General features: G+C 47.8%; 1 protein-coding gene across 1 annotated transcript; it reads right to left on the minus strand.

Annotated features, from left to right (window-relative positions):
• Positions 1 to 10551: 10551 nt before the first annotated feature.
• Positions 10552 to 11834, minus strand: LOC145803085 (uncharacterized). Its single transcript, XM_082896448.1, has 3 exons — positions 11499 to 11834; positions 11318 to 11416; positions 10552 to 11109 (listed from the first exon to the last, which is right to left on the minus strand). Exons 1-3 carry the CDS (start codon positions 11787 to 11789, stop codon positions 10696 to 10698), a joined length of 804 nt encoding a protein of 267 aa, XP_082752574.1. The 5' UTR covers positions 11790 to 11834; the 3' UTR covers positions 10552 to 10695.
• Between the last annotated feature and the right edge of the window lie 6903 nt (positions 11835 to 18737).

Consider the following 18737-nt stretch of genomic DNA (forward strand, 5'->3'; position numbering starts at 1 on the left):
CTGATATATCTGCCTGAATGCCTGTGGGTGAAGGTTGGGTTATCTGAATTGGAATGAATCATCAAAATGTTTCAAGCCTACCTGCGGGTAGCAAACCATTTTCAAAAAACAAGCATGAAATGTTTTGTTCCAATTCGGGCGACCCGGTCTATACTTATATGCTGTGCGCATCACATAGTAACCTAGGCTAATAACCGGTATAAGAACTCACAATGTTTTCAAAAATTGATATCATGGTTAGTAGAGGCCGGTCTATGACCGGGCGAGCGGGGGTGCTCACGAAGTGACCTTCCCCAATCGTACCCAAGTTCCCGAGCCGAGGCAACTTTGGTGATGACGGACACGTGGCCTTTTGGCACCGAGTCAGGGTTTCCTAAATTTCCCAAAATAAAATATTTAGGTGGCGACTCTGTATCTGGCAAAGCAGTCCATGTTTGGCACTTCTTTCAAAAATCAGTTTTCCTAAAACAATTTGCCGGATTTGGACTCTTTGGTTCAGATTTAGAACCGTGACAACAAAAGTCGAGTCCGAGCTGTAGCGAGGTCCCCCGCGGGCTTGTTACAGTTTCTGGCGACTCTGCTGGGGATTTAGAGAACTTGACTCGAACTCATGATATCTATTTTTGACTACACTTGTGTGTTTCTTTGCATTGCATTTGCATTGGTGCGCCTAGGACACCGTGTTTGCCATCTGCTATTCCTGAACGGTTTGCCGGAGGCTTGTCTTGTCAAAGCATGACCATAAGGCTGACCGGTTGTGGGCTCTGCCAGTATGGGAACACAAACCCCGGTTTTACCGGGGCACCCTTTTTGACCATTCGACCTAGTGCATATTCGGAACCATAGTGACCATTCCAAGCTAGGACAGGTTGCTTACCCGATGCTAGATTGTTTGAAACCGCTGCGTGCGTTGTGAAACCCTAGCTCCTGACAAAATAGGACAGGGAAACCCTACCCCAACATAGGGGTGTTTTGGCTCTCACTTATCTGTTATGTGCTTTAGAGTGCGTCTCTACAGGAATGCATGTATCAGCATATGAGTTTGAGTATCAAGCCTGCGGGCATCAGTTCAATATTGACAGTATCAGGCCTGCGGGCATCAGATCAGTATACAAGTTTGAGTATCAAGCCTGCGGGCATCAATTCAGTATTGACGGTATTAGGCCTGCGGGCATCAACCAGTATTTGAGGATTAGTTATCTGCGGATATCAGATTCTGTGTTAGGGGACAGTGATACAGGGATAATAATCAGTGTTTGAGGGCAGTGTGTATTTCAGCTTATTGATTGTGTGTTGATTATGCCCGACTGTGTGTCTTGCATTTTAAGCTGTTGTGCCGTCCGTTTATCTGTTTATTTATTTCCTTTTCGCTTTATTTATCTTTTGCTAGGTCAGTTTTAGCACGATTGCTTCCGACCCAACAGGCATTCCCCAAGCACCTTGGACACGAGGTCGTCGACTCCATCGATCTGAGGATCTAATCGACGGACAGCCAGTGTTCCATTCTCTACCCCCTGTTACAAGAAGGAAGCGCAGTACATCTGAATTGAGAGCACCAGAACAGTGGTATCCCCCACCAGTGGACAGTTGGACTGAGATCCCCATTGAGACAAATCTGCCAGTAGTTCAGACAAATCGAAGCAGTATGACAACACCGACAGGAGTTGAGGAAATGATGCGCCAAATGCAGGAAACTATGCGGGCCATGCAGCAAGATGCTGTCCGCCGAGATGAGCTTGCTAAGCAGCAAGCTGAAATTATGACTCAGCAGGCTGAACTGATTACTAGACTGCAACAACAGAGTACAACATCTGCTTCACACCAGATTCCTCCTCCAACAGGAGCCCCATTACCTGAGAAGGCTCCTGTTGTTCAGGACGTCCCTCCTAACACCCAGAATACCGTACCGGCTGTCCAAATTCTGCAAGAGGACACGAGTCTTCCAACGGGGCCTGTCCCGCCCCCGATTCCACCACAACTGTCCAAGGTCCACACATCCAATCACCCGGACTCTCCATCCGAGGTCGAGGTTGATCAAACAGCTCTGAAATTGAGCAAACTGGAGAAGCTTTTCAAAAAATCCCAAGGGGCTAAGGCTATGCCGGATATCGGAGATGGATATACCGAGGAGGCCGTGACACTCCCCGATAGATTCAAAATGCCACAAATAGACCGTTTTGACGGGACTGGTGACCCCATGGTCCATATCCGACTGTTTGCGGATGTCTTGCGGCCAATGGGCCTAACACGACAACAGAAGCTCTCACTATTCGGCCGAACCCTGTCGGGTGTGGCCTCCCATTGGTACGCAAGATTATCGGATGAGGTGAAGAAGAATTGGGACGAAATGGCTGAGGCCTTTGTCACACAATATTCGTATAACACTCAGATCGAGATCACAACCCGTGATCTTGAAACAACAAGGCAAGAGCCTAAGGAATCTTTCTCGGACTTTGTGATCCGATGGAGGGCAAAGGCGTCGACGATGACTTTAAGGCCCACTGACAGAGATCAAATCCGGATGATTGTGCGCAATCTCCACCCCAAGTTAATGCAAAGAATGATTGTGGTCCCCTTCCCTACTTTCGCAGATTTACATGATATGGGAGTGCAAATAGAAGATGCTATGAGGCAAGGCCTGTTTGACCAGGACAGAGAACAACCGAGGAGGACCTTTAACCGTAACAACATTGCAGGCCCGAGCGGCGCTGCTAATACAAGAGCCTCGGAAGTTGGCATGGTCACCACCGCTCCCCCTCCCCCTCCAAGGCCCATGACTGCCACACCATTCTCCGGTGCGTCCGGAAGTAACTCACAAAACAACCGATTCCAACCCCGGGGCCAAAGAACCTTCACCCAACTATACATGCCCCTGTCCAAGGTTCTGGGAATACTGATCAGGAAAAATCATTTAAAACCCCTGGAACCAAAACCATTACCAAATCCACTTCCCCCCTCATATGACCCGTCAAAATATTGCGCATACCACCAACAACACGGTCATGATACCGACCGTTGTTACAGATTACGTCATGAGGTCCAAGATCTTATTGACAAACAGGTAATTGCGCCTCCTGATAAACCTAATGTCACAACTAACCCTCTTCCACCACATAACCAACCTCCCCCTCCCAACAGAATTAATTTCATCCAGACTGGGGTCGTGTCTTACGATCCTAGCATCTATATTACACCCACCCACCTACCCAAGCCGGAGGTGCTCCTCCCCGCTTGCACTGACCTTTTGTGCATGGTGGACGTCTCCAAAACCCAACCGGAGCCGGTGGTGGTGACCATCGAAGACAAGGCAGGGCAGATTTTAGGAGAGAATGAGTCTGTTAAATCTGGGACTGGGCAGAATTTTGCTGAGGGAGCTTATGATCCGAGCAGGCACATCCTATCAACGAGCCGAAGTGGGCTAATTGTAGAATTTCCCGAGACAGGAGAACTGTGCATGATCCGAAGGGATGGATCTGGGCTATGGGCAGATGAGCCGACAACCATAGAGGAGGACTTTGCTAACTTGCAATTTCGCGATGATCAGGAGTTGGAGGATGCGTCCATTAACTGGAATGATTATGAGGGATCAGAGGAGGCCACTGGATGGCTTGAAGATCAACCGGATGCAGTGGGGGAAGCCCAACCAGAACAGAGCCCGGTAGGGGCAGAAACATCACTTGTGGCCGGAACGGCCGAAAATCAAGTTGTACCGCCGGAGAGCGCCGGTGTTAAGAATTCCGCTCAGGACATGGGCATTACGGATGTGGGAACTGTTGAACAAACAACTGTACTGACGCAGTTGGAACAAGGAAAGTTTGAGGAAGCTGAGAGAGCCAGAAAGGCGAAGGGCCCTGAGGGGACCGAAAGTGCTGTGTGCACAAAGACAGACAATGCTGCGAGCATTTGGACAGAGAGCACTGAAAGTGCGAGTAGACTGGAGCCGGACAGATGTCTGTTGGCTGCCAGCGGAATGTGGTGGGAAGATGACGATTTGTGTCTTGCCCACACCGATGAAGACTGGGGAAATGGCCAACCAGATGATACTTGGTATCTTGATGAAGTGGACCACATGACAAGAAGTGGGCGGTACTTCAAGCCCCCACACCTAGACCAACCCGAAGCATCCGGGAAAGACAGAGAAGCGGAGAGACAGAAGGAGAAGCAGATTGAGGATGAAGCTGTGCTGAAACAGTTAAAGAAAATACAAGCAGACATCTCCATCTGGGGGCTGCTAATGGCATCACGAGTGCACAGAGAAGCTGTCCTATCTGCCATGGACAAGTCGAAACTTTCCATAGACACCACGCCTGAACAGCTGGTTGGGCTGGTTTTTCCGGGAGGAGGTTCCCCGGCATTAACTTTTTCGGACAAGGAGCTACCGCCTGAGGGCGCAAATCATAACAAACCTCTCTATATCTCTGTGGAATGTAGAGATAAGTGGATACCGGTGGTACTTGTTGATACCGGGTCTGCGATTAATGTCTGCCCAACCAGAACGGCATATGCAATCGGGTTAAAACCCGCGGACTTCATCCCAACCACCCAAGTGATCAGGGCATATGACAATACCAGCAGAGAAGTGATGGGGACTGTTAAAATTCAAACTAAGGTTGGTCCAGGACAACACAATGTCGAATTTCATATCTTGGACGTTCCCGCAACCTTTAACTTACTTTTGGGGCGACCGTGGTTGCACCAGGTCAAAGCAGTCTCTTCCACCCTACATCAAATGCTGAAATACCCTCACGGGAAAGGGGTAGCAATCGTTTTTGGAAATTCATCGATCCATCCGCCGCCGGAGGTGTCTACACCCGTCTTGGAGATCGAGCACGGCACGGAGGATGTGTTTTTGTCGGGGTTCACTTTGGCCGAGGCTCAAGTGGTGCAGAATGTCATGGCTGCGAATGAGGGCATGTATGTTAGTGCACAATCCATATACCTCATGAACAAGCTAAAACATACCCCTGGGATGGGATTAGGGAGAAGCGGCCGGAAAGGCGTTTCAGTATTGGCCGAAGTGCCACACAACCCCCACGCCTTTGGACTGGGTTATCTGCCCACCAAGGAAGATTGGGTGAGGAAAGGGAAGGAAATGGCCGGAAGGGCCAGAGCAAAGAAGGCCGGAAAGCCATTTGAGTTAATGCACAGGCCCATCTGGGGTACCCTAAACGGACGCTTCGTCCGGGAGGGGGAAGATTTTCCGTTCTGCGGCTTCCCGGAGCCATGGCAAAACGCGGAGGGGAAGCGCGTGCCTGGTTTTGAAATCTTCTTCGACATACAATTATCTGGGGATGACGTTGTCGAAGCGCAGACAGACCCACCAACTGAGACTGAGCAGTGTGAAGCAGTGGATTCTGAGAGCACGGAGCTTGAAATGGGGGTAGCACTGGCGAGTCTACTATCAGATCCTCCGATCGGCCAAGAGTGCTTGGGGGATAACTCTTCGGTTTCTGTGATTGGAGATGAAATAGCTGCGGGCTTTCCAGCGCCGATCTTGGATGCATCTATCGCACCTTCTCTCATCTGGCAGTATGAAGAAGGCTTTTTATCTAGCAATTCCGGGTCAGGTAGTGAGCCGGAATCTGATTCTACCGAATCTTCTGCGTCGGAATCAGATTCCAGCTCGACTGAGTCTGAGTCCGGTATTCCTGGGGGTGATAACCCGGATACCACAGTCCTGTCTAGGTCGTCTTTTTCATTTTCTTTTGAGTCTGTTGTAACAGAGGAATCTGACGGCTTGGAAGTATTTAATGAGAATGATGTGGATGTGGTTTCCGAGTATTTTTCTGTGCCTTTGATTTATTGCTTAAATCAGGATTTTCAAAATTTTGATGAAAACAGCGAGGAAGAAATTCCCCCAGTTTTGCAACGATTAATCGATCAAGAGCAGGAAAGATTTGTTAAACCTTTAATGGATGAAATCACTACTGTAAATGTTGGTATTGAGAAGGACCCGCGGCTGGTCCAGATCGGGTCCACGTTGTCTTCAGAGGAGCGCGAGCGCTTAGTCGCTTTATTAAAAGATTTCAAAGATGTTTTCGCGTGGTCCTATGAAGACATGCCTGGAATCGATCCTGAGATTGTACAGCACCGGATCCCTCTTGATCCAGAGGCCCGCCCTGTCAAACAGAAACTCAGAAGGATTCGCCCGGACTGGGCCCTCAAGATTAAGGAAGAGGTCACCAAACAAATTGATGCAGGGTTCCTGCTAGTATCTGAATATCCAACTTGGTTGGCCAACATAGTTCCGGTGCCAAAGAAGGATGGCAAAATTCGGGTCTGTGTAGACTTCAGAGATTTGAACAAAGCCAGTCCGAAGGACGACTTCCCCTTGCCACACATCGATGAATTGGTGGATTTCACGGCAGGACACGCCTTACTTTCGTTTATGGATGGTTTCTCAGGCTATAATCAGATAGTGATGGCACCCGAAGATCGGGAGAAGACTGCGTTCACTACCCCGTGGGGTACATATTGTTACAGAGTAATGCCATTCGGGCTGAAGAATGCTGGAGCTACGTATCAACGGGCAGCAACTACAATATTGCATGATATGATCCATAAGGAGGTCGAGGTGTATGTGGACGACATGATTGTCAAGTCCAAAGATAGAGAGGGCCACTACACCGCCTTACAAAAATTGTTTCAAAGGATCAAAGAGTTTCGGCTGCGACTGAATCCCCAGAAATGCACGTTTGGTGTTACAGCAGGGAAGATGTTAGGGTTTCTGATCACACAAAGGGGCATCGAGGTCGACCCTTCCAAAATCAAGGCCATCTTAGAAATGCCACCACCAAGGACTGAAAAGGAGGTGCGAGGCTTTCTGGGTAAAGTGCAATTCATAAGACGGTTTATTTCTAAATTAACCTTGACTTGTGAACCACTTTTTGGTCTTCTGAAGAAAGGAAAGAAATTCCGATGGGATGGCCGATGTCAAGCAGCTTTTGAACAGATCAAAGAATATTTACAGAACCCACCTGTGTTGTCACCGCCAGAACCAGGGAGACCGTTGATACTGTACCTTTCGGTAACTGAGACTACCATGGGCTGCATGCTCGCGCAGGAGTCAGAAGACAAAGTGGAAAGGGCCATATACTATCTGAGCAAAAAGATGTTGGATTACGAGACCCGCTATACACCGCTGGAGAAGGCTTGTTTGGCCTTGGTATGGGCAACCAGGAAGCTGCGGCACTACCTGTTAGCCCACTCTGTAATGTTGGTTTCGCGTTTGGATCCCATCAAATATCTCTTCGAGAAACCAGCACTTACGGGTAGGCTAGCTCGTTGGTTGCTGTTGCTCTCCGAATTTGATTTGAAGTATGTAACGCGCAAGTTAGTAAAAGGCAGAGCAGTAGCGGAGTTCCTTGCCGACCACCCGGTTGAGGGGGATGAAGCGGTTGAGTATCTATTCCCAGATGAAGCCATTCTGCACGTCGAAAATGAAACTTGGACAATGTATTTTGACGGAGCGTCAAACCAGTATGGGTATGGGAAAGGGGTGTTGCTGATAGCGCCTAATGATTCCCGTATCCCTTTAGCATTCAAGCTCCGGTTCAAGGTTTCCAACAATGAAGCAGAGTATGAGGCATGTATTGCTGGCCTGGAAGCAGCCCTGGAACTAGGGGCAAAACGGTTGGACGTCATTGGGGACTCGAACCTTGTTGTGTCTCAAGCAAAAGGAGATTGGAAGGTCAAAGAGGAAAGGATGATAATCTACCACCAAGCCTTGGATCAGCTAATTCCTCGGTTTGAGAAGCTAAATTTCACCCACCTCGTAAGAGAGAACAACAGGTTTGCAGATTCATTAGCAACTCTATCTTCTATGATAGACATCCCGTCCGGAGTCCGGATGCGTCCAGTCATTATTGATCAAAGGTTTACACCAGCATACGAGTCGATTTCCGCCATAGATGAGGTTCAAGATGGCAATCCCTGGTATTACGACATCTGGAACTTCTTGGAAAAGGAGACATATCCACTAGGGGCAAATGCCAAAGATAAGAGGGCTGTCAGAAGAATGGCTGCTCAGTTCAATATCTGCGGAGGAAAACTGTACAAAAGGGGTCATCTGGGAATGCATAAGCTCGGTGTAGAAGCTGAAGAGTCAAAACGCCTGATGGAAGCCATCCACGGGGGAGAGTGTGGTGCACACATGAATGGAGTAATGCTGGCCAGAAAGATCCTCAGACAGGGCTACTACTGGTCAACCATGGAGGAGGATTGTATTAGCTTTGTTCGGCGATGCCACAAATGTCAAATTCATGCAAATCGCATGAACATCCCGCCGTCAAAACTGTACAACATGACTTCGCCGTGGCCTTTTTCAGTCTGGGGAATTGATGTGATCGGAGCTGTTACCCCGAAGGGGTCCAACGGGCATGAGTTTATCCTAGTAGCGATAGATTATTTCACAAAGTGGGTCGAGGCCCAATCATACGCAGTGTTGAAGGCGTCGCATGTCGCAAAGTTCATCAGGAACAACATCATCTGTCGCTACGGGGTGCCAAACGAAATAATTTCAGACAATGGTTCCCACTTCAAGAAAGAAGTGATAGACTTGTTGGAGAAATACAATGTGGCTTTTCATAAGTCATCTACATACAAGCCACAGACCAACGGAGCAGTTGAGGCCGCCAACAAGAATATCAAGCATATACTACAGAAGATGGTGGAAACCTATCGAGATTGGCCAGACAAGCTGCCATTTGCTCTGTGGGGCTACAGGACTTCAATCAGAACTTCTACTGGAGCAACTCCATATTCATTGGTCTATGGAATGGAGGCTGTTCTACCCATTGAGATTGAGGTCCCATCATTACGAATATTGGCTGAATGCCAGATAGCCGAAGCAGATTGGCAGCAAAGCAGATTCGAAGAACTCATGCTCTTTGATGAAAGAAGACTGAAAGCACTGTACCACATCCAAGGTTATCAACGCAGAATTGCCCGGGCTTTCAACAAGAAGGTTAAGTCCAGGAATCTGAAAGAAGGAGATTTGGTGCTCAAGGACAACCGAGCTCCCATCCACGACCCAAGGGGCAAGTTCAAACCTAATTGGACTGGTCCTTACATCATCAAAGCTATCTGGTCAGGTGGGGCTGTGGTTTTGATGGATCTAGATGGCTTGGAGTTTTCACAACCGATCAATATGGACAAGTTGAAGAAATACTATCCTTGAGAGGCTCGCTAGGCCGAAAACCCGAAAGGGCGACCTAGGCAAGATTCAGAGCACAAAAAATTAGAAAATATAAAAACTGAGCTCGCAAGGTTGAAAACCCGCAAAGGGCGGCCTTGGCAAAAGTTAGAGCGCAAAAGGAGAGTGAAAATACTCGAGCGAACCTAGGCCTGAACTACGTAAGACTTGATTCCCATCTTTGGGATACGTAGGCAGCTTCGTCTTGAAGTTCAGTCATAAACTTTTCCCCGATCAACTTTGTCCATTTCGATCATCTCAGTCATCTTTATCTATCAGCATTTACCGTGATCTCCAGTACAGTGCTGTTCAAACTAGGGGCAACTTTCCGTTGCTTTGGAGTGCCACATTGTTCTTCAGACTAGGGGCAACTTTCCAGTTGCAGGGATCTGAGGTTGTGCATCTCAGTGACAGATTTTCGGCATGTCCAGTTCTGATCCACATCGAAAATAGTTTTGAAAAGTTTTAATAAAAGTTGACTTTGTTCAAATCAATCTTTTTACGACTTAGACCATTTTTGGACCAAAAGTGGAAAATTTTCAGTACCATAACTTTCAATTTCATTGATTTCAAAATAGAGTTCTCTTGCTCTTGCATTACAATCGAGGTTGCTTATTTTAGTACAGTCATAAAGAAAACTTGAAAATGCTAAATAAGCAATAAATTTGGGGCATAGTTGAATCAAGTATCTCTATGTCCCCTTCCAGAGCTGGACGGAGCATCTGATGCCAAGCTGGGCCCAAATTGTACCTCCTCTTTGAGCCAATCCACGCATTCATCTGACAAAGTGCAACTGAAGGTTGAAGCAGGGGGCCAGAAGCTCTCTAGTCCTCCATGCCGTGGCATATCTCTGGCTGGCCAGCCATTCACTTTTTGCAAAAATGGCCGGCCAGCTCCCCGGGATGGCTAGCAATGCTGCAGTGTGTCTCCTCAGCCCTGTTTTACTCTTCGAAGGAGAACTCCAAGCATTTCCATGCAACGGGAGAGTCGAAGGCCTTCATTCCGGATGCGTTCCGATGCCCAGATCGTCAGAAGTACACTTTGTTGTTGTTGAGTTTTGCTTATCGAGTTGTTGCATTTTGCTTATCGAGTTGTTTGTCGAGCGGACGTGTTTTGTGTTTTGAGTCATTGCTCTCTGTTTAAGCAATTTTTGTTAAAGTCTTGTTTATTTGCGTTGTTGCATTTTGCTTATCGAGTTGTAAACTTGCTAAAGATTCTGTTATATCTTAGTAAGTTGAGTTGTTTAGTTTGTTGCGTCGGTTCACTACCTGATTTGGTTATTACACAACGTACATTTCCTTTCAAATTCATTTTTGTGCGAAATAAATGATGCGATACGATGCTAAAAGTTCAAAATACAAACACCTTTTCAAAAGCTATTTCATTTCATCATGCTTTACAACAAACAAAAGGTACAGGTTTTACAAAAACAAAACTGCCTAACAATGTGCAAAGTGCTACAAACTACTAGTAAAAGAAAAATAAAGCAGGAAATAGCAACATCAAAATCCTCGGGAACGGGAACGAGAAGCACGCCTGGTCCTCTTTTGTGGAACAACCTCCACACCATCATCAGAGTCGGAGCTGTCGTCCTCAGGATCCTCCTCAGCCTCGCCTCTGTTCCCCGAGCCAAAACCGGAGCCTCCCTCCTCGACAGATGTCTCGAACTGACGGTCGGTAGCCTCCTCCTCCTCCTCATCAGACTCCACCTCCACAACATGAGCCCTGCGTCTGCGGACAGGCCCCCCTCGAGCTCCTCGAAAAGGCCTAGATGGCCCGGCTCCTCGGGAAGGCCGAGATGACCCCTCCCCCTGATAAGGCCCGGATGGCCCAGCTCCCTGATAAGGCCCAGATGGCCCAGCTCCCCAATGAGGCCCAGGTGGCCTGGTCTGTGGCTGACCGGACCATGAAGGCATCTGAAAACAAAGAGTTCAATTCAAATACATCAGTCCAAATATATACATCAGATGCAGATACAGGCAAAAGCTACGTAAAGCGGGTGCATGTAAATACAGTGTACAAGTGAGGTGTGTGTCAGATGTGCTCTACACAAGTAGTCTATCGATGCAGTAGAAATCAGCATGTCATCAGAAGTATGATAAATGCCAAAAAACTGAAGGGTACCTGAATGCCCGCGACAGACAACTGTGCCTCCCTGCGTAGGACCATGCCCTCGAGTGTGGCCACCAGCCCAACCATCTCCTCCATGTACCCTCGCGATGGCTGCAAAAATGAGTTCATAATCATCAGTGAACAAATGAGTGTCTAAACATCTGAAATGATGAATGACGAAAGTGGAGCATACCGGCGGTGAGTCCGGATCAATGGCGTATCGATCACTGGGCATCGGAGGCTCTAGTGGAATCGGAATCGGAGAGCTAGTCCCATACTGCCACGCCATCAACTCAGTAGGCATATCTGGCCATCCCAGATGAGGATGAATCGACGGGTTCGGAGGAAACGGTCTACTCCCACCTCTAGATGCGCCAGCCCTGCTAGAAGAAGGGATGTCTGTAGCTCGAGCCTGAGCCTGATCCGAGGATGACATACCGGCAGGTCTCATCATCGGAATACGAGCTTCTGTCAATGGAGGCATCAAATATATGTGACGATAGGTGGCGTAGTCCCCCTCCGCAACATATAACAAAGCATCACTGCCTAGCATGGCGCCGACTACCTCTGAGTAAGAGAGCCTGTCAGCGGTCCGCATACTAGCTGGAGGTACCGCGGGAACATCCTGAGAAAGATACCCCCGTATCTGGCACAGAAAGCGCTCCCCCAGGAACCAGACTCTGCCGACTGGCCCTTCGAGCAGGACCCTATACCGGGAGATGCCTGATGCTCCGGTATACTGAAGTAGGAGATCATCACCCAGAGGTGCCCAAGGCTGCCAAGTAATCTGCGGATGATAAATGTATAAACCAATCAGAGAATGAGAATGTACAGAGCAAGTCAAAGATGAAAATGAAAAGAACTGAAAGTTCTGAAGTACCTCTGAATGTCGCACGGTGTCGAAGTACTGCCGCAAGCGAACCAGGGTCTCTCGAGGCCTCGCCCGGTGCGGGCCCTCAAATATCAATGAATATGGGGTCACGGGAATCCCCACCACCTCCAGCTCTGGGGCTAACGATGGGAAGTATACATAAGCCCATAGCTGAGAAAAGCAGTGCAGAATGTAAGTACGAAATGCTGAGAGCAGAATGCAGACTGTAAAAGTGCGCTGTGTGTGTAATGTACAAGTAATGAAGAGCAGAAATGTAAATCGAGGGGACAGAAAGTACCTCCCAAGCTCTCCAATAGCCGCCAAGCAAATCGCCCCGCCCGCGGGAGGTCGCGCTCATATAAAAGTAGAGGGTAGCCAGGCCAGCGCCACCCCAATCATATCTACTGACCTGTGATAGGTCGACTAGAGCGCTCAGCAGATATAGCCCAATGGTGTTCCCTCTGTTGGCGAGCATACTGCTCTGTCTCCTCAGGAGTCTCGGGCACCATCTCAGCCCGCCGGAAATGGGAGGAGAACCAAGTATATCGGACTCTTCCAGAGACCCTGTCAACAGGTGGGCGAGCCCCCAGTAGATACATCCAGGCAGCCTCCCACTCGCCCATATCCTCATCATAGGGGATGGGCCAACCTCCGACATCAAGGCCGGTCAATACAGCAAAGTCAAAAGGGGTCATGGTCATGTCCCCGGTAGCAGAGAAATGAAAGGAATTGGTGGTGTCCCACCATCTCTCTACCAAAGCTGCCATCAATGTCCTCCTGGCAGGACAGCGTGACAACCCGACGCAAAAGGGCCCGAACCCTGCCGCATCTATCAAATCCCGGACGCCCTCCGGCAGCTCAGCATACCAATCCCGTGCCATGGTGGAGCCATACCCTCGCACACTGCGGGAACCACCCTGCATTCAGAATGAATACATGTGTCAATAATGAGATGAAATGGGCTGTGTGCCAATGAAATGAATGGGCTGTGTACCCAATGAAATGAATGGGCTGTGTGCCAATGAAATGAATGGGCTGTGTGCCAATGAAATGAATGGGCTGTGTGCCAATGAAATGAATGGGCTGTGTACCAATGAAATGAAATGGGCTGTGCGCCGATCAAGTGAAATAAGCTACATGCGAAATCTACCTGGGCTGCGTGTTCAGAGAATTTGAATTTTGGGCTGCATGTTCAACTTTCAGTATAATTGTGGGCTGCGTGTTCACCATCTATCTGGGCTGCGTGTTCAGAAAATTTGAATTTTGGGCTGCGTGTTCAACTTTCAGTTCAATTGTGGGCTGCGTGTTCACTATCTACCTGGGCTGCGTGTTCAGAAAATTTGAATTTTGAGCTGCGTGTTCAACTTTCAGTTTAATTGTGGGCTGCGTGTTCACTATCTACCTGGGCTGCGTGTTCATATGATTTGAATTTTGGGCTGCGTGTTCAACTTTCAGTTTAATTGTGGGCTGCGTGTTCACTATCTACCTGGGCTGCGTGTTCAGAGAATTTGAATTTTGGGCTGCGTGTTCAACTTTCAGTTCAATTGTGGGCTGCGTGTTCACTATCTACCTGGGCTGCGTGTTCAGAGAATTTGAATTTTGGGCTGCGTGTTCAACTTTCAGTATAATTGTGGGCTGCGTGTTCACTATCTATCTGGGCTGCGTGTTCAGAGAATTTGAATTTTGGGTTGCGTGTTCAACTTTCAGTATAATTGTGGGCTGCGTGTTCACTATCTATTTGGGCTGCGTGTTCAGAAAATTTGAATTTTGGGCTGCGTGTTCAACTTTCAGTTCAATTGTGGGCTGCGTGTTCACTATCTACCTGGGCTGCGTGTTCAGAAAATTTGAATTTTGGGCTGCGTGTTCAACTTTCAGTTTAATTGTGGGCTGCGTGTTCACTATCTACCTGGGCTGCGTGTTCAGATGATTTGAATTTTGGGCTGCGTGTTCAACTTTCAGTTTAATTGTGGGCTGCGTGTTCACTATCTACCTGGGCTGCGTGTTCAGAGAATTTGAATTTTGGGCTGCGTGTTCAACTTTCAGTTAATTTGTGGGCTGCGTGTTCACTATCTACCTGGGCTGCGTGTTCAGAGAATTTGAATTTTGGGCTGCGTGTTCGACTTTCAGTTAATTTGTGGGCTGCGTGTTCACTATCTACCTGGGCTGCGTGTTCAGAGAATTTGAATTTTGGGCTGCGTGTTCAACTTTCAGTTAATTTGTGGGCTGCGTGTTCACTATCTACCTGGGCTGCGTGTTCAGAGAATTTGAATTTTGGGCTGCGTGTTCAACTTTCAGTTAATTTATGGGCTGCGTGTTCACTATCTACCGGGGCTGCGTGTTCAGAGAATTTTGAATTTTGGGCTGCGTGTTCAACTTTCAGTTAATTTGTGGGCTGCGTGTTCACTATCTACCTGGGCTGCGTGTTCAGAGAATTTGAAATTTGGGCTGCGTGTTCAACTTTCAGTTAATTTGTGGGCTGCGTGTTCACTATCTACCTGGGCTGCGTGTTCAGAGAATTTGAATTTTGGGCTGCGTGTTCAACTTTCAGTTAATTTGTGGGCTGCGTGTTCACTATCTACCTGGGCTGCGTGTTCAGAGAATTTGAATTTTGGGCTGCGTGTTCAACTTTCAGTTAAAATCTGGGCTGCGTGTTCACTATCTATCTGGGCTGCGTGTTCAGAAAATTTAAAATGTGGGCTGTGTGTTCACTTTCGAATTCGGGCTGAGTGTTCGACAAATCAGTGTTTGAGCCATGTGTTTTAATGTGGGCTGTGTGTTCGCAATTAATTAATGAACCGAGTGTTCGAAAATTCGAGTGTTGAAACTACATGTTCAAGATGTAAGGAAAGTACTATGTCACAAGCTAAATGTTTAAGCATGGCAAGGGTGCGAAATGTAAAAAACAGAAGATGAGGTAAATACCTCTCGGGCCTCGTGAGAGAGATGCTGCTCCGGCTCTCTGAGAAGCAGATCCGCAGGTGCTCTCTCGTCGAAACTGGTAAAATGACGGAAAACGGCACGAGGGAGGACGTGCACTGCCGGACGGTACCTCTCGGGCATGAAAGGTCGAGTCCTCGGAGGTAGAGTCGTGGGATCGAAATCATCTCCGGCACCTGGGAAACCCCCGCCGTGAGGAGAATTGCCTGCCATTTTCAAGAATCTGCAAAAGGGGAACAAAAATGAGCAAAATGCGCAAAAATTGGAAAAAGTCAACAAAAGTCAACTCTCGGGAAATAAAAAGTCAACAAAAGTCGACTCCCGAGAAAATATTCTAAATATCAAGATGAACTTACCTCAAGTGGTGAAAATGCAAAAAGAAGCTCCGAAGCCGGAATTTAATCGCTCCAAAGTGTTTAAAACTAAGTGTTTTTACAAAAATAATTTGCACGAGGCGTTGGAAAACGCGCGTAAAACTCAAAACTGGAGAGAAAAGTGTTGAAAGAGGTGAGAAATGAAGTGGGGTTCGGCTGCCATTTATAGGCTTCAAGCCTTGGATGAAAGGCATGCAAAAAGGAGGCAAAAAGACCGAAATACCCTCGGAAAAAGGGCATGGCCAGCCGGCCCCTGTTTCTAGCTGGCCAGCCATCTGCTTTTTGCAGAAATGGCCGGCCAGCCATTAGCTTTTGTGGAAAACGGTTGGCCACCTCCCCTTGGGAAGATAAACGGCCGGCCATCATCCCCACATGCTCACCTAGCTCTCTGCAAATTTTGAGGAAGATCGGAGTTCCCGGGACCTGAAAAAGTTCAAGAAAAGTACACTTCCGGTCGCGAAATTGCTCCGTCGGGACTTCGGTTCCAAGTTCTGACATATGTCTCATCATCATTCATCGAAATCAAAGTGTATCCTTTTTGAATGAGCTGTAACCTTTCAAAGAAGCAGATCGGAGGCCGTGATCGAGTTACCCTCGCCGAAACACACGTTTCCATACTCGTTATTTCACGACGAATGACACTCTGACTCATGCTCGTTTTTGTACTTTCATGCACACATCTTGCATTCTCATGGGCATACTCACATTGTCATGTACATTTCTTGATATTGGCGTACCTCCGTGTTTGAGCATGCGTTGTCACACATATTCCATTCTTGCATTGCGATGCATTCACTCACCAACACTGCGTGTGTCGAACTTCCAGAATCACATCAAATATGTGTTGTTAGCATATTGTACTTGTTGCAATTTCTCTCTTTTGCAGGCACGATATTGTACGATATTGTATGTACGGTTCAATTGAGGCTGGTGCGACCAGACGAATCGCGCAGGTATCGTATCTTCTCCGTGTGAGACGTGGCGGGGATTGAATAATCCTCCGCATTCTTAACTGCATGAAATGTAGTTGTTGCTTTGCATTCTTGCTTAAAACTGTTGCATCTATTTGCGAATACTTGCTTCATTACAGCTTGCTGCATTTGCACGATCATTGGGTTACCTTCGGTTTCTTGTATATCATTTGCATTTTGCCCCCTGCCTGCGAGCATGCCTGCGGGCACATCTCTGTTTATCCTGTATGTTTGTCTAAGTCTTCGGCCTTGTCAAAAATGGGTCGTCTCTTGGCTTTGACATTCACTCCCGTCACTTGTGACTTCCGAGTTCTGTCAAAGAGGGGCAACTGTAGACACCCCATTTTTGACCGACCTTAAGACTCAGACGTCGCCAATTGAGCGCTTGGTGATGTTGCATAATGTGCTCGTTCAGAAGTTTCAGAGTCGCGGCCGTAAGCCCTGCCTCCGGACTGCCGAACCCTTTTCTGTGCCTTGTCTCGGTTTGCGAACCAGACTCGGTTTTCTCTGTTTCTTTTCCTGAAGGGAGGGAGAAGTCCCGTAGACCATCTCTCAATGTCCGTAGGCTACATTTGGTGGCCGTAGGCCATTTTGCCCATTTCGGAGTCCGGTTCCCGGTTTTCGGAGCCGTCAGGCCGTGTGCCTCGGTTCGGGACCGCTTAACCATCTCCTATTGCTCTGATTTTTGGCATACATCTTATTTCATCCATTTTGAGGGACACTGGGGGCTGAGAAACCCACTTCGAGGTCGAATACAATTTTCGGTGCTTAACAGCCCATTTCCGGGACCCCGAACTGCGTGTTTTGGCTCCGGAACATTCGTTTTGCAACGGTTTTCGCTCATTTTTGGCAGGTACCTCTGTTTTATCCCGAGGAAGGTCACTGAAGGGTGGGAGGCCAGCAATTGTTGCAGCAACCAGTTATCTCTCCTCCCGAGCCTCCCGGCGCCCGTTTTTCGCACTTCCGGGCTAATGTTGAATACCTTAGAGCTAGCGTTGCCAACTTTCAACCACGTATCTGTGATCTACACACCTGAGAGGCCCCTAAAAGTTCATGGCCGGCCATTAAGGTCACCTGACCCTTTTGACCCCTTTCTTCCGGGCCAATGTTGAACCTCTTGGACCTTTTTTCTTGAACTTTGAACCACATATCTGTGATGTACACACCTGAGAGGCCCCTAAAAGTTCATGGCCGGCCAGAAAGTCAACTTGACCCTTTTGACCCCCTCTTTCCGAGCCATTGTTGAACCCCTTGGGCCCACTTTCTTGGAATTTCAATTACATGGTTGTGTTGTACACACATAGGGCTACCTCCCCAATACCTGGCCGGCCAGAAAAGCTGGTTGACCCTTTTGACCCCTAGCCGGCCGGCTAGGGGGTGTGGCCGGCCGGCCACCTCCAGCAAAAGTGAGCGGCCGGCCGTGCTCTCCTCACTGTACCCTTTCCAGCTGTGGGGCAATATCCCCCAGATATTTTCTGTATCCGGGGGATATTTTGGGAGAGAGGATTCCTCTCCAACTCACCCCCCTTTTACACCCCTTTCTTGACCTTATAACCAGCTGAGGGTCTTCTTCATGAGGGTTAGAAAAATTCTTCTCCAAGGACAAACCCTAAACTCCATTGTCTACTTCTTCAATTCTTCAAAAAACCTAAGTCTATAATCTTCATTCCTTCTACACCACCAAGCTCCACCACCACCATTTCATTTCCAGCAGCTAGGAGGGATTCTTGAAGGCTAAAGAAGCTGCAAATCAACCCAAGAAGTAACAAAAGCTTGGATCTTCAAGGGTAAGTTACACTTTGATCCTTTTGACCCTTTCCTTTGATCTATTTCTAAGCCTCATTTCTTTTTGGTTTCAAGCTTTGGCCCTAACTGAAAAGGGCCATATTTTGATCTCATCTTCACTTCTCATTAAGGGCTCAACCCTGTTTGAGCCCTCCATCATACACTTGCTTCATTGACCATCTTGTATGTCATAGATTTGCATGCTATTTTTGACCCATGAGCAATTTATTTTCGAGCATGTGGTAAACTGATATAGGGCTTATTTTGAGCCCCTCTTAAACATTGGAGAAGGGCTCAACATTGTTTGGTGTTTCCATATGTCACTTGTAGTTATATCCCTTATTTGGCCCCATTTTTGCATAAGTTGATAGCCCTCTTGGCTTCTGTTTTTGGACCTTGGTCCGAACTGAAAGTTGTCTTATTTTGGCCTATACTTCATGTTTCATTCACACTTTTTTTCTGTTTGGTGATTATTTTATACACTTCATGTTTTA

This window comes from Camellia sinensis, chromosome 11 (assembly GCF_055761805.1).
Source record: "Camellia sinensis isolate YWXY chromosome 11, ASM5576180v1, whole genome shotgun sequence".
Classification (NCBI taxonomy): domain Eukaryota; kingdom Viridiplantae; phylum Streptophyta; class Magnoliopsida; order Ericales; family Theaceae; genus Camellia; species Camellia sinensis.